Source organism: Penicilliopsis zonata, assembly GCF_001890105.1.
Source record: "Penicilliopsis zonata CBS 506.65 unplaced genomic scaffold ASPZOscaffold_5, whole genome shotgun sequence".
Lineage (NCBI taxonomy): Eukaryota > Fungi > Ascomycota > Eurotiomycetes > Eurotiales > Aspergillaceae > Penicilliopsis > Penicilliopsis zonata.
The window spans coordinates 1,046,048-1,060,460 of NW_019208915.1; the positions used below are offsets into that span (position 1 = coordinate 1,046,048).

The 14,413-nt window shown below is 53.6% G+C and overlaps 6 protein-coding genes across 6 annotated transcripts; 3 read left to right on the forward strand and 3 right to left on the reverse strand.

Moving 5' to 3' along the window:
- Positions 1 to 494: 494 nt before the first annotated feature.
- Positions 495 to 2,493, forward strand: ASPZODRAFT_64522 (hypothetical protein; the record flags this gene model as incomplete). The annotated part of the gene is made up of 3 exons (XM_022729239.1): positions 495 to 999; positions 1,086 to 2,380; positions 2,437 to 2,493. The coding sequence occupies 3 exons, from the start codon at positions 495 to 497 to the stop codon at positions 2,491 to 2,493; spliced, it is 1,857 nt and encodes a 618-aa protein (XP_022582335.1).
- A 245-nt stretch (positions 2,494 to 2,738) lies between these two features.
- On the forward strand, positions 2,739 to 3,212 carry ASPZODRAFT_15275 (hypothetical protein; the record flags this gene model as incomplete). The annotated part of the gene is made up of 2 exons (XM_022725887.1): positions 2,739 to 2,813; positions 2,862 to 3,212. 2 exons carry the CDS (start codon positions 2,739 to 2,741, stop codon positions 3,210 to 3,212), a joined length of 426 nt encoding a protein of 141 aa, XP_022582336.1.
- Positions 3,213 to 3,308: 96 nt separating this feature from the next.
- On the reverse strand, positions 3,309 to 5,521 carry ASPZODRAFT_15276 (hypothetical protein; the record flags this gene model as incomplete). Its single annotated transcript, XM_022725888.1, has 7 exons — positions 3,309 to 3,943; positions 4,032 to 4,139; positions 4,195 to 4,591; positions 4,662 to 4,697; positions 4,753 to 4,765; positions 4,831 to 5,170; positions 5,245 to 5,521. 7 exons carry the CDS (start codon positions 5,519 to 5,521, stop codon positions 3,309 to 3,311), a joined length of 1,806 nt encoding a protein of 601 aa, XP_022582337.1.
- Positions 5,522 to 5,960: 439 nt separating this feature from the next.
- ASPZODRAFT_151268 (hypothetical protein) lies at positions 5,961 to 8,741 on the reverse strand (the record flags this gene model as incomplete). The annotated part of the gene is made up of 4 exons (XM_022725722.1): positions 5,961 to 7,555; positions 7,636 to 8,179; positions 8,236 to 8,381; positions 8,444 to 8,741. The coding sequence occupies 4 exons, from the start codon at positions 8,739 to 8,741 to the stop codon at positions 5,961 to 5,963; spliced, it is 2,583 nt and encodes an 860-aa protein (XP_022582338.1).
- A 2,335-nt stretch (positions 8,742 to 11,076) lies between these two features.
- On the reverse strand, positions 11,077 to 12,555 carry ASPZODRAFT_63842 (hypothetical protein; the record flags this gene model as incomplete). The annotated part of the gene is made up of 4 exons (XM_022729187.1): positions 11,077 to 11,390; positions 11,453 to 12,274; positions 12,363 to 12,432; positions 12,520 to 12,555. The coding sequence occupies 4 exons, from the start codon at positions 12,553 to 12,555 to the stop codon at positions 11,077 to 11,079; spliced, it is 1,242 nt and encodes a 413-aa protein (XP_022582339.1).
- Positions 12,556 to 13,683: 1,128 nt separating this feature from the next.
- On the forward strand, positions 13,684 to 14,290 carry ASPZODRAFT_131422 (hypothetical protein). Its single transcript, XM_022722757.1, has 3 exons — positions 13,684 to 13,837; positions 13,906 to 14,171; positions 14,250 to 14,290. Exons 1-3 carry the CDS (start codon positions 13,805 to 13,807, stop codon positions 14,269 to 14,271), a joined length of 321 nt encoding a protein of 106 aa, XP_022582340.1. The 5' UTR covers positions 13,684 to 13,804; the 3' UTR covers positions 14,272 to 14,290.
- Positions 14,291 to 14,413: the final 123 nt, after the last annotated feature.

Here is a 14,413-nt window from a genome sequence, read left to right on the forward strand (position 1 = left end):
CTCTCTCTCTCCCTCCCTCCCTGTCGCCCTCGCCGTGTCAAACACTGCTGCCTCTTGTTTCTTTTCTTTTCTTTTCTAATTCTTTTCGTTCCTTTCGCTTCTCTTGATGCCTCGGGGCTGCTGCTTGCTGTGTTGACACCCTGCCGTTCATCCCTGAGCATCCTTTCGTTAATTTCATCCCCCCCCCTCCCTCACCACGGCCACCGCCTCGCCAAAACTAATAATAAGATAAAGATAGTAGTGGTACGGAGTACCTCACTGTTGAGAGTCGGCCTCATTCATCGAATCTCGATCGATTTCGCCGTGCAGCCACTGGCCTGGTGTGCTCGTCCCCAACGACCGAAGCCACGGATTCGTGATAATTTATTATACTGTTGACGCGAGAATTCGTCGAAACGCAAACTCAGCGGGCTCTGCAGGAGATTTGCGATAATTGTTGAGGAAAGAAAAAAAAATCATCATTTTTTTTGTTGTGTTTGTGTGAGTCGACAGTCATGGCTAGCCATATCATCGGCAACCGCAACAGCACGCCTGAGGCGTCCAAGTCGTCCCTGCGGCCGCCATCTTCGTCTCGCAACCTGGGTTCGCACCAGCTGAGAGCGTCGGCCGACATGTCTGGCTTTCCCTCTCCGCTGTCTGCGCGCAGCATCCGCCCGGCATCCGAGGTCTACTTCAGCAACCAACAGTCGCAGGGTCAGAGCAATGCCGAGGATGCCTTGGACCGCGCGGCCCAGCAGTGGCTTGCAGAGATTGACCAGAACGAGACTACGCTGGAGGAGATGGCTGCCGCCACCCTTGATCAGGACTTCAAGGATGAGTTGAGCGCTATTGAGCAATGGTTCCGTGTGCTGAGCGAGGCGGAACGCACCGCCGCTCTCTACGCGCTGTTGCAACAAACCACCCAGGTGCAGATCCGTTTCTTCATCCAGGTTCTGCAGCAGATGGCCAAGAGTCATCCCATGTCGGGGCTTTTGTCCCCCGCCAACTTTAGCGAGAAAGGTGGGGTTATATCATCTCCAAAGAAGAAGAAGAAGAAGAAGAAGAAAAAGAAGAAAAAGGAATAATTAATCATGCTAACGATTCAGATGCCATGTCGAACCGCTTGAATGATGCCATGGCCAAGTTGAACGTCGATAACACCCGCAGCTCTCTGGGCCGCCCCCCACCGTCCCCCGGTGCCAAGCGCAACTCCGGCCTGGACTCGTCGACGATCAACGCCATGTTCCCAGATGCCGCGGCGGCGATCGCAAAGAAGAAGGCCGAGTTCACCCAGCAGACGGGCAATGCCCCCCCCTCGAACCGTAACAGCGCCGTCTTCGGGGATCGCACCTCGTTCGTGGCGCCCACCATTTCGGCGCCGGACAGCGGAAACGACAGTCTCGGGCAGTCGACCTCTCTCTGGGCTCAGCGGAACGCGTCGGAGACGCAGCCGCCTATTGCTCGGCCCAAGTCCTCGTCAGGCCACCAGCCCATGGGCCAGTTCTCGCAGCCGGCAACCTCTGGATTACGCTCCCCCTTGCCCCAGACGGCGACGATCCCGGCCCCCGAGATCGAGGCGCCGCTGCTGTCCCCGTACAACGTCGGCAACGCGAGCTGGGCCTCCATGACCAACACGCCGATGACGGCGACCTTTGGTGCCCAGAGCCAGCTGTCGCAGTCGAACCAAACCTCCCAGGCGGATATGGTTGCAAATGCCACGGCAATGAAGTTGGCCGCGCTGTCGACGGTGAACAACCGCATCGCGCTCGACGACGCGCGCAAGTACCGCCGCGCCCGCTCCAACGACGGACAGGGCAAGAACTCGGGCCTCTCTGTGGGCCCGTCCCTGTCCCCCGGCCTGGCGAGCCCCGGTCTTGGTCCCGGTGCCAACCTGATGGCGAGTCAGCTGCTGAACGCCCAGCAGATCGCCGCGCTGCAGGCGCAGCAACAGGCGGCCATGGCCGGGCGGCGGTCGCGCCCGACGTCTCCGGGCATCGCGATGCAAGGCGGTGGCCTGGGCCCGCTCGGGTTCACGTCGCCGCAGAACAACGGGTTCTTGGCCGCGTATGACCTGAACAACCCCTTGATGGGTAACGGGCTGAGCGCGCTGGGGATCGGCCAGTTCGGGCTGGGCGGCGGCCACGAGGGCTACCTCTCGGACCACTCCGAGGTGGCGCGCGGCCGGTCGCCCCGCGGGCGCCGGGGCAGCTCGAAGCCGCCGGAAGACCCGACCGACCCGGCCCTGCTCAAGGACATCCCCAGCTGGCTGCGGTCGCTGCGACTGCACAAGTACACGGACAACCTCAAGGACCTGAAGTGGACTGAGCTGGTTGAGCTGGACGACAGGGCTCTTGAGGACCGCGGGGTGAATGCGCTCGGCGCGCGAAACAAGATGTTGAAGGTATGTTTATTCTCATTGTCACTCCTATTATCTCGAATGAGTGGCTGACTGTCTAGGTGTTTGAGCAAGTCAGAGAGGCCAAGGCGGACGGCAAGTTAGATGGCATTGCGTGAGGCTGGATCCAAGTGTTGCTCATGATAATGATGTTGAATAGTATGCGTCTGTAGTCCACTCGAACTGTAATTTAACAGTATTCAATTCCCAGTAAATTGTCCTCCGTACTCTTAGTATTGACTATTAACTAGTATTGACTAAGGAAGAGATGTTCGGAACCATCGGCCCGAGACAGCACCAAGCATCTCAACTGACAACCAACTGCCTGGTCACTGACTTCGTCTTGTCCACCTCACTCAGCACAATGGCACCCAGCAAACAAGAGCTCTCGCTCTTACTCAACCCTCTCGTTCCCGAGGCAGTGCAACACAACAATAAAGTAAACCAACTCGAATCCACAGAGCACAGACCAAAAGCTAACGAGCAGACCCTCACCAACCTGCACAGCGTGACGTCCTTCCTCCTGGGTCTCGTGGCGGGAATCCTCGCCCTCCAGTCCGCATACGGGTTCGCATTCTACCTGTCCGGCACGGTGCTTGTCTCGGGCGTGTTCCATTTACTGTTGATATCTCGGTCGGGCGGCGGGGCGGGCGTGTTCTTCCCCGGGGCGAACGGGGAGATTGCGGATATCGACGAGCGCGGGTTCGTTCACAACTCGTCGAGAGCGGTGCAGAGGAAGGGCGCGTGGAGGGATGTTTGGTTCGGTGGGGGGGTGATGGGCGAGGCACTCAGTGGGTTTGTTCTTGGGTGGGCTGGTACGGCGGGTGTTCTTCATTGATTGAGCGAGCTCTACATTCAATGAAGGAGCACGAGATGCTGTTACTGCAAAAAAGAAGAACAGAAGAAGAGAAGTAAAGTACTAAGATTGGTGTTGCTATACAGCCTCTGTGATCTGCTTCGAGTCGACCCCCTTAAGCAATGCATATAAATACGGCACATAAATCACCTCGCTGTGCTTCTGTCCCCTTCCCTTGATCCACACGTTGCCAATAAACCAGCCTGTAACCAGACTGATGCCCATGATGGGCATGATGGCAAGAAAGGCCCAGACGATGGCCTGCTTGCCTGCGGCGCGAACCACCGCCTGTTCAGCAGCCGGTAAATCGTCGATGAAGGAAAGGGAGGAGGTGTCTACCGCATTAAAGCTGGTGGTAGTAGTAGTATTGGTGAGACTACTAACTGCTGCCCCGAATTTGTTGTTGAAGACACTCCCCATAATGGTTAATGTCAGGGTACCGCCAAAGGGCATCGCGAACCGCATCAACGACATGGCCGCCGCGATCCGCTCCGGCCACACCCCGGCCACGTGCAGCGTGGAGGGCATCAGTCGGATGCCCGTGCCTGCGCCTGCGAGCGCCAGCATCCCCTTGATCAACGGTAGGCTCTCGGAGTGGATGGCCCACGTCACCAGAGCGAGGCCGATTGTCTCGGCAAACGTGCCGAAGGCGAGGGGAACGAAGGTCTGTCTAGGCCAGACGTTGCACAGGAAGACGGCCGAATAGACACCAGCTGGTTTATTAGCAGGAGTTCTCTTTCAAAGAGATGCTACCTTCTCTTCAAAGAGATGCTACCTTCTCTTCAAAGAGATGCTACGTACCTCCCAGTCCTGGAATGTAGTAGAGCAAGGACACGCCGGCTTTGGACGAAGGCCACGCTTCGACCAGGATGAAGAAAATGCTGATGAAGTAGAAGACGGAAAACATGGCTATAGATTATGTACTTAGCAGAATGAGCTTAAAATGAGTTAATGAGGTTCATACCTGCTCCCGTTGCAAACTGCAGGATTGCAAGCCACAGCGTATCGATCCTGGAGAAGATGCTATAGGGCAGCATGGGCGTCTGTCGGGGAAAGATCCGCGCAAAGACCCTGCCCGGCTCAAGGAGGTACTCGTACACGAAGAAGAGGATGAAGCAGACGGCCCCGACGACGATTGGAGCCACCACCTTGGGCGAGGTCCATGGGTAGGTAGCGCCGCCCCAGGCGGTGCCGAGGATGATCAGGCCCACGCCGAAGACGAAGAGGGTCATGCCCACGAGGTCGAGGGTGGCCAGGGCCGGGAGGATGGAGGACAGACGAGAGCCTTTCTTGAAATGGGTGCCTTCTACCAGGTCGTGACGGAGGAGGAGGTAGATCAGAATGTGGGAGAGCACAGAAATCTCAAAAAAAAAAAAAAAAAAAATTAGTTGATCGTCAGATGAGACAGTGAGAGAGTTACTTGGTACTTACTGGAATAGCGATAACGAAGCAGTACCTCCAGCTTGCCTGTGATGTTCGTCATACTTTCACTTTCGTACTTCCTTCAGTAGTATCAACTTACACTCGTCAAATAGCTAGAAAGTTAGCAGTTAGTTATTTAGCCATTGCCTGAAGCAAAAAAAAGAATGAAAAGACGTACCCGCCCATAACCGGTCCAACAGAATATGCCACCCCCCCGACCAAAGCAAAGAAGGAATTATTCTTCGCATTATCCGCCAGCGAGCCACGATCTACCAAGACGACCATGATGATGTTGAGAATCCCCGCCGAGGAGACGCCCTGCACTGCCCGTCCGAACAAGAGCATAGCCCAGTCCTGCGCCGCGGCGCACAGCACGCTCCCGACCAGCATGAGGAAGACGGCCAGCTGGAGGGCAACATGGCGACCGAAGACGTCTGCCAGCTGGCCAAAGGCGGGGATGAAGGTTGTCGAGGTGAGCGTGTATGCCGTTACGACCCAGTTGAGTTGGTCGAATTTGTCTATAGACTTGATGAGACAATCACATACAGTGAGAGAGAGATACACACACACAGAGGGGGGGGGGGGGGAGGACCGAAATGTGAGGCTATATATGGCACTGCCGTCGCCACGATGGTAAAGTCCAGCGTGCCGAGGAAATAAGGCAGGAAGAGGGCAGCCAGCAGTTTGATACGGTAGATGCGCATTGCCTTTGCTTCTGCTTCTGTCGGCTCTGCCGGTTCTGTCGGCTCTGTCGGCTCTGTCAAGTCCTTTGGCTCGTCGCCATGGGACCTGGTGGTGACAAATTCGACGCCATGGTTTGTGTTTCTGGCTTTCGCCTTCTTGTACACATATTTGGCGGCGAGGAACATGGCGACGAATCAAAAAAAAATATGACGGACATGTCTTGCCTTGATTCTTCCTGGCAGGCATTCCATCTTTATAATCGCAAGCAACTCGAGCGAAGAGATGACCAAGGGAGGAAGTGTTGTCCGGTTGCTTTTCCTGGACGAGGCTCAGCCTGTCCCGATCTGGAATGCTTTGCGAGGCCCAATGAATTCTTGTGTTTTTTATGTTGATGCCTGAGGTACATTCTAGGCCACCACTTTTACTTCTATACTTCTACTATACTTCTACTATACTTCCAAGTACTACTGTATTATTATGTAAACTGTAGTATTGATTATGTGTAATGGTATAAGGGTATATGGTATCTCAAATGACTCAAAATGGCATCTTACTCCAACCAGGGAGCACATTATTACTCCAACGTGTTATGTACTCATCACTTCCGACCGACGGCAGGATTATTTATTTCTGCGTCTCTGGATCGACGGCCAGCTCCGCCGCGTTGGCGACGGCACTCTGCAGCGCGCTGGTCAGGTCGATGTGGAAGAAAGGCCGGTTGACTCCGTGGACGGTGACCTTGCGGCCGCCGCGGTAGGGCCGGCTGTGCGTCAGGGCGCCGTCGAGCTTGTCGGCAGGGACGTCGTTGCTGCTTCCGCCGCTGCTGTTGCTCATCGCGTGCTCGACGCCGTGTGTCTCGGGCTCGGGCATCTTGAGGCCGGCCTCCGGGTCGACGTTTTGCTTCAGCTTGAGCTCGCGCTCGTGGTTGACGATCTCCGCGTGGGCGGCGGCCGAGGCGCTGCCGCCAATCTCGGCGACACTGTAGATGGGCTTCCAGCGGTGGAAGCCGTCGTCCGACGTCGGGGTAGGGTAGCCAAACCCGGCGGCGGCGAGCGCCCGCTTGGTCCAGCGGTTGTTGATGTGCGCGAAATGCCACTGCACGCGCTCGGGCGAGGCGTACAGGTCCAGCTGGTTGCGGATGTCAATCAGGTTCTGGATGGCGGTCGTGTCGACATTGTTCACCGACGCGAAATCCAGGATGACGGCGCGTAGGATGGGCAGGTGCGAGCGATCCTCCTCGACCTTGCCCCGGCGGGGGCCCGGGTTGTTCCACGGGCGATCGCCGGGCCGACCGAAGGAATTGGGGTTGGTCCGGCGGGTCTGCTTGAAGATGGTGTCGACCAAGTAATCGGTGTAGTGGTTGGCATTCGGGTAGTTGAAGCCTTCGGAGAACCGGTAGATGAAGATACCCGGGTGCGGCTGCTCCAACTCGATTTCTGGGTTGGAGCCATCCATACGGTTGAGCGGGAGGAAGATGGTGCGGGACTTGTGCTCAGACTCCTCTGGGGTGGTGGTGCTGGAAGTGGTAGTAGCAGCAGTAGCAGCACCAGCACCAGCACCAGCACCAGTGTTGGTGGAGCCCAGCGAGCCATACTTGCCGTCGGGGTTGAGGACGTGGTCGCCGACGACGGAATGGATGCGTACCTGGCCAAGGAAGCGGCCACGCGCCTTGGCGATGCGGAACAGCATGACAGCAGCGGAGACGGAGATGACGCAATAGATGCCGTCCTCGATGGTGCTGAAGACGATGACAATGACGCCGATGAAGAAGATGATGACGTCCAGTGGGGAGACGCGCCAAAATTGGTAGACGGTGTTGGGGGAGGTGATCAGGTCACCGACGGCGTGGATGATGACACCGGACAGGGGGGCGGAGGGGATGTAGAAGAAGACGGCGGTGAGGGCGTAGATGGCGAGAAGGACGACGATGGCGGTGATCAGGCCGGCCAGCGGGGACCGCACGCCAGCCTTGGACTTGATGGCGGTACGCGAGAAGGAGCCTGTGGCAGGATAGGCGCCCAGGAAAGGGCCCAGTAGGTTGGAGATACCAATGGCGACGAATTCCTGGGAGGGGTTGATGGTGTAGTTGTTGACACGACCAAAAGATTTGGAGATGGAGATGTGCTCGATCAACATGACGATGATGGTGGCCGGGAGCTGAGAGACGAGCGACTTGACAAGGTCAGAGCTCATCACGGGCACTCCAGCATGCGTGAAGCCTGATAGTAGAGACATTAGTAGATAGAAAAAAAAAATAGAGAGAGAGAGAGAGAGAGAGAGAGAGAGAGGCGGTGCATACCTCGTGGGACTGAGCCGAGGATCTTAAAGGCCGGGTTGTCCTTGCGATGGAGGTTGACGGCGGCGGAGATCATGGTGTAGAAGAGAATGACAAAGACGGTGCGCAGGGTAGAGATGAAGAAGTAGACCTTGGCGCGATGGGGTTGCTTGCGGGCGCCATAGTTGCAGGCGGAGCGGATGATGTAGAGCATGGCCAGCGCGGTCAAGCCCATAGCGGCGTCGAGCTGGCAGGTGGGCAAGTACTTGAGGGTGTTGATGATAACCATGTAGGTGGCGGCGCGGGTGGAGAAGCCGGCCGTCTGACCGAGCAGGGTCTTGACCTGGCCGGCAGCGATGTTGATGGCGGAGCCCGTCATGTAGGCGCAGATGGCGGGCAGGGGGATGAAGTCGACAATGAAGCCCAGGCGGGTGAGACCGAGGAAGGTGACGATACCGCCGGCGACGATGGAAAGCGCCTGGGCGATCTCGGGGCCAGTAAACTCGGGATGCTTGGCCTGAACGGACAGGATGATATTACCCACGAGCATGGACAGAACGGCGACAGGCTAGAAAGGAACAGCATTAGCGATGAAACCCTGGAAAGAGAGGAGACAGAACGTACGCCGATCGTGATATCCTTGGAGGTGGCGAAGAACCAGTAAATCAGGACACCCATGAAGGAGGAGTAGAGACCATATTCCACAGGCAATTCAGCCAACTCAGCGTACGCCATACCCTGAGGGACCACGACGGCTCCAACAGTGATACCTTTATACATCCATCAGTCTTTGAGATAAACCCCAGGGGGGGGGAGGGGGGAGGAGTCTTACCGGCTACCAAGTCTCCCACGAACCATTGAAGGTTATACCTGCCGATCCATTGCAGAAAAGGGAACAGACTGTAAAAGTAGTGTCCTAGATCCTGAAGGGAGGGCAGCTGCTCAACAATCCACTCGGCACTCGAGGGTTCTTCCTCTGTATAAGAATAGGTGTCGATTGTCCCCGCCGACAGGGTCGATTCGCCGCGAGTAACGGGGTCGCTCTCGTAACCCAGGGGGTCACGGTAGTTGAGCTTGATGCCCAGGGCCTTGGCAAGGCCGTGACCAACTTTTGTCGAAGTTGACGGCATAATTGCTTCGTTGTCGTCGGTCGGATGGTTTGTTTGAAACGGCTGTGGTTGGGACGACGATGACGACGACGAAGAAGAAGAAGCAGCCAAATTTATATGTACAGCGCTCAGATACTTCCCATCACGCGATGCTCAGCAGCAGCAGCAGAAGAAGAAGAAGAAGGGGAAGGGGATAAAAAAGTAAATAATGAATACGAAGTTGGGTTGCAGCGGCAGTCAAGAATATGTAGTAAAAAGCAACGAGGAGACGGCAGAGAGATGTCGTGATTTCTGTCAAAGAGTGCGAATCGCGGACAGGGCTTGAGCTAGCTCGAGGCGATGAACAAACGAAGAGGGAGCTAAAGCAAGCGAAGAAAGTCACAAGAAAAAGCAAGAAGAAGAAGAAGAAGACGAAGAAGAATAAGAAGAAGAGGAGGAGGAGGAGGAGTGGCGTTTAGCGTCGTGTTAATCCTGACCCTCTGGCAGAGGTAAGTTTCAGTCGTGGAGGAGCTGCGTAAGTGTTGAGGGTCTGGAAGCGACCGGGTGACGCGTGTGGATACGAATCTGATATTTACTGGTTCCACTGATAGTTTGTAGTACTACTACATAATAACTGATTAATCGATAGAGTACAGAGTATGGAGTAATTGTAGTTTAGTTGGACCAGTTAATTAGTGGTAGTGGTTGGGTGGTACAGAGTACTGAGTACGGAGTACTGAGTACAGAGTACGGAGTAGATAGGGAGTACCTAAGGTACTAGTAGGCATTCAGTATATACAGAGTATAGCTAATAATGAATATATAGTAAATATAGGTAGTAATAAGAGTAAGTACCTTATGTGTAATAGTACAGAGTATGCTACTCTATTTATTAAGGTACAGGATACTACTAGCATTCTACATTCCTACCCTGATTTCCTGATATTCATCAGCAGCCAATCATTTCCCCGGCTGAACACGCCATCGCCGCTGCAGATGGTGAATCCCACGTGCACTGACCTTAAAACTATGGAGTACCACCTATGGAAGAATACTAGATTCTACAGTAGTGGATTCCACAGTAGATACTGACCCTTATTGATTGACTACCTCAATATCTGTACACTCATGCAGTAACACAGTTATACTCAGAGTACTACCTACCTATGTAATAGGTAGTCTTCGTATATTAATATTCTATGGTACTTTGTAGTACTCAGTACTCAGTACTCCGTACTTACTCCATATTAAATCCCTGCAGGAACGGAGCCCCAACGCCATCAGCCTTTAAATCGCGTCATGCATGAGCAATCAGAGCCGACAGATCGGCTTCCATCTAACCACGGCTGGCAACGAGGATCCATCCATGGGTGCGCCCACCGCCCGTTCTCTTGGGTTACGCTTAACCAGGGTGCACAGAGCCGATGTTATGTAACTGTCTGACTAAGCCGGGAGTACTACCTAGTTAGTTAGTTAGTTAACTAACTAACTAACAACTGGTGGTACCTTAGTAGTGTGGACGGTACCTATGGAGTATCTTGCCGAGCAGGAATTCTACCCGTACAAGTTAGCTGATCTGACATGGTTATGTAGTACAGGGTACTCATATCTAGGAGCTATTTTAGCTGTCTTGTATATTCCCTGTGCAATACAACTACAGGAGTATCTAGGTAGTTATGGCTACATGTTGGTTTAAACCAATAGGACAGAATACTATCTAGGTTTCATGAGCTCATATTCAGGTAGGTAGGTAAGTACCTACCAAGTACATGGTTGTAACGAGAACAGGTACCTAGGGTCCTTGATGCCAGACTCCAAGGTCCTCGGAAATAACTACCTAGTCATCACCCAAGGTCTAGTACTTATCATTCAGACTGACTACAGCTACAATGCGAAAAAAAGTCATTGTCGAAGCCATCCTCTATAGCTATAAGATTAACCAGTGACAACGCCCAAGATCAGAACGAGCAAGCAACGGACAAAGTGCGCCTCGATGCAGACGAGAAATAATAAAAAAAAAAGGAAAACAATGAACAGCAGGGGAGGAAAGAAAAGAAGAAAAGAGTCTCATCCTCATGCCGAACGGGAAAAAAAAACCCCCCTGTGATAGCCCCATCCATCCTGCCATAGCAATGCTGTGCAACGGTCTGATACCATGAGACTCGCAGATCTCGCTTGTCGAGATATTCTAGAAAGTCAACAGTCTCAGGGAAATTGAAACATCGAATGCATGAAGCGTCCGGGTTCATAATGAACGCTGAAAGAATTTGGAGATTAAGAGAGAGAGAGAGAGAGAGAGAGATTCTAGGCGGAGACCCGCATGGTATCGTAAGTGAGAAATTTCATCAGTACATTGCCCATATCAACCTCGGCCCGTTTACTGAGACGCGCACTGCACTCTCTCAGCACCCGGGGGGACGCCGTCCTCATCGTCTTCGTCCATCGCGGCGCCGTGGGCGCGAGCTTGCGAGTGCTCGCTCGCATCGATGTCCTCGACTTCAAAGTCCTCCACCATCGAGTCCGCGGGCGGTTGCGGCTGCGGGGTCCGGGTAGGCAGGACCTGCTCGAGCAGCTCGAGGTTCTTCAACTGGTCCTTTTCAGGGAACTTGACGCCGAACTGGATGTACAGGTTGCCAAAGTCATGGTGGCGGAATGACGGCATACCCTGACCCTTGATGACCTTGATGGAACCTGAATTCCCATTAGAATGAGGCGATACAATAAAAAAGAGAAAGAAAAAAAGATGCACTTACCAGGAGTGATGACTTCGCCAGGAGCGATCGTGACCGTCAGCCATCTTTCATCAAGATGCTCGATGTTGATGACACCGCCGGCGAGGGCAGTGAGCAGGTCGATCTCGGCCGAATAAAAAAGGTCATCGTCCTTGCGCTGGAAGCGCGAGTGGGGCTTCTGTTCGATCTCGAAGACGACGTCGCCGGGCAGGACACCAGGCATCTGGTCACCCTCACCGCGGAACTCGATTTTGTGGCCGTTCTTGACGCCCTTGTCAACGTGAACATGGAGCACCTTGCGCTCCACAACGGTCTTCTTGCCATTGCACTTCTTACAGCGGTCCTTCTCGCGGATGATTTCACCTTCCCCGTTGCAGTCCGGGCAGACGGTTTGGAAACGCTGGATCATGGGTCCCATCTGGCGCATCATGGTCTTCATACCGGTACCGTTGCACCCGGTACACGACTTGACGGCACCCTCCTTGCCGCCGCGGCCGTCACAGCCCGCACAGATGACCGACTTCTGCAGCGCCAGCTTCGACACCTTACCACGGTAGATGTCCTCCAGGTTGACCTTGTGCACGTGGTGGATGGTGCGGGCCTTCTTCGGGCCCTGTTCTCTCATACCACCGCCAAACATTCCGCCAAAGGCACCGCCGCCGCCGCCGAAGAACTGGGCGAAGAGGTCCTCGGCAGCCATGCCGCCGCCACCACCACCGTGCTCCAGACCTTCCTCACCAAATTGATCGTATACCTGACGCTTCTGAGGGTCGGAGAGGACTTCATACGCCTTGGAGAGTTCCTTGAACTTCTCGGCAGCCTCGGGGTTGTTTGTGTTCTTGTCTGGAGCAGGCCCGGAACGTCAGCAAGTGTCGTCGATTCATCATATTTTACCATTTTCGAGATAGCGCGGGGGAATAGCATATCCTACCGGGATGGTATTTAAGAGCGCCCTTCTTGTAGGCGGTTTTCAGCTGAGCTTCGCTAGCTGTCGGGGCAACCTATTTTTTACGGATCCGAATCAGCCTGATTGTCGTCGGCAAGAAAAAAAAAGATAAGAGTCAAAAGACAACAAAATCAACACGAACCCCGAGGATATCATAAAACTTGTTGTCCTTGACCATTGTGAGGGTATTCGTCAGGCACTAAGACCGGGGGAAAGTTGTTGTTCAGGCGGAAGCGCAGAGCAGAGTGCGCAGAGGGAAGGGAGCAAGGATCGGTCAGCCGGGCGTGTCCGTGGTGGATGGCGGAGAGGAGAGAGAGAGGGGTAGGCGACCGGCAGCAGCAGAAGAAGAAGCAGAAGAAACGAGTAGACAGTGAGGACTAGACAGATAGAGGAGCGATGTTAGAAGAAAGGCGACAACTTCCAGAGCCTCTTTCGGAGCAACTAACGGCGGGACTCGATGAGAAGAAGATTCGAATCACAGCAAATCTCGCTGGTTGAAACAGTTTATCAAAGGGGAGAGTTTAAAAAAATACTGTCCCGTAATGATACCGAAACTGTACCTGGTACCGAGGGAGTGATACGTTATGATACGACTCGGGCGTGATAGAGCAAAAGATGAGCACAGTGGCCTTGCTTGGGTTAGGTAAACCGCGAGTTAATTGCTGGTTTTTAGGGCCATATAGTTTTGGATCTGAATAATTTGTAGCTTTATGTGAGGTCAGAATAAGGCAGACAGATCGCTGTCCCCTCAGAATGATTACTACATGGTAGAGAGGCTGTGATTCTCTGTTCTTCCACCAGGCAGTCTTGTGGCCCGAGCGCCGCTTCCACAGCCTGTTCGATGCAATTCTGTGGCCTTCGACCGCTTTCTCAGGGTTTCCGCCACTGGCGATTCCGGGTATTACAGCGAAGGCTTTCAAGGTATTTACAATACACTGGTATTTTATATATCATCACCATGAAAGCATAAACTGTTGGATTATAGAAGAAAAAGACATAATAGGAGTTTCATAACTATAAAGCTTCATTAAAGTGGATATAATAATGATTCCTGTTCTACAATTGCTATGTTGTTGTATCTCATACTAATCTCATGGTGTGTAATTTTGCCTCAGGCAGACGTCGATATCACTTATCTTATCGATAAGCAAGAACCTCCCTGCAATGTAAGTTAATAACGAAGTCTCTTACGCCAGGCCTGGAACAATAAGAAAACATCTGCCAATCAAGAACTGCGGGTAGTAAATATCCATCTTTGAAAATCCAATCTTTCTGGATCTAGTCCCCTTTCTTTAGTCACCATGGAACAGGATCCTGGGTTTATCGCCGCCGTCGAGGAAGCAAAGAAGGGCCTGGCTGAGGGCGGGGTGCCGATCGGGGCCTGTCTAGTCTCCAAGGATGGAGAAATCCTTGGACGCGGCCATAACATGCGCGTGCAGAAGGGGAGCGCTACATTGCATGTAAGCACTAGCCAGCCTTTTAGGCTTCTTCATGTCTGCGATGGTGGTTTAATTCGATGAATTCTTAGGCCGAGATGTCAGCTCTTGAGAACTCCGGCCGTCTCCCTGCCTCAGCCTACGAGGGCGCCACCATGTATACGACCCTGTCACCCTGCGACATGTGCACGGGCGCCTGTATCCTCTACAAGGTGAAGCGGGTGGTTATTGGGGAGAACAAGAACTTTCTCGGTGGGGAAGAGTATCTTCTCAACCGCGGGAAGGAGGTGGTCGTCCTGGATAACGAGGAGTGCAAGCAGATCATGGAGAAGTTCATCGAGGAGAAGCCTGAGCTGTGGTATGTCTTGTCCTTGTCTTTCCCTCTATCTAAAGTTTTGTAGCAACGGATTAAACGCTGATTCAATCTTTCTCACAGGAACGAGGACATTGCGGTCTAATCAACGGCGGGTTGCGTAGGTGTATATATATCTCTATAGAAACGACGGATGGCTTAGACGTCATGCACGTTGATTCGATTCTATCCAGCACTCCGTATTTACTTAATTTTCTTTCAGCCGACGCCATCATCCTCAAGGGCTC

What these genes read in the sequence shown, in the direction of transcription:
- ASPZODRAFT_131422 (XM_022722757.1), top strand. Translation starts at nt 13,805, where the DNA reads ATGCGCGTGCAGAAGGGGAGCGCTACATTGCAT. An exon ending in AGGGGAGCGCTACATTGCAT is followed by an intron (nt 13,838 to 13,905) that starts GTAAGCACTAGC and finishes ATGAATTCTTAG; the next exon opens with GCCGAGATGTCAGCTCTTGA. An exon ending in GAGGAGAAGCCTGAGCTGTG is followed by an intron (nt 14,172 to 14,249) that starts GTATGTCTTGTC and finishes TCTTTCTCACAG; the next exon opens with GAACGAGGACATTGCGGTCT.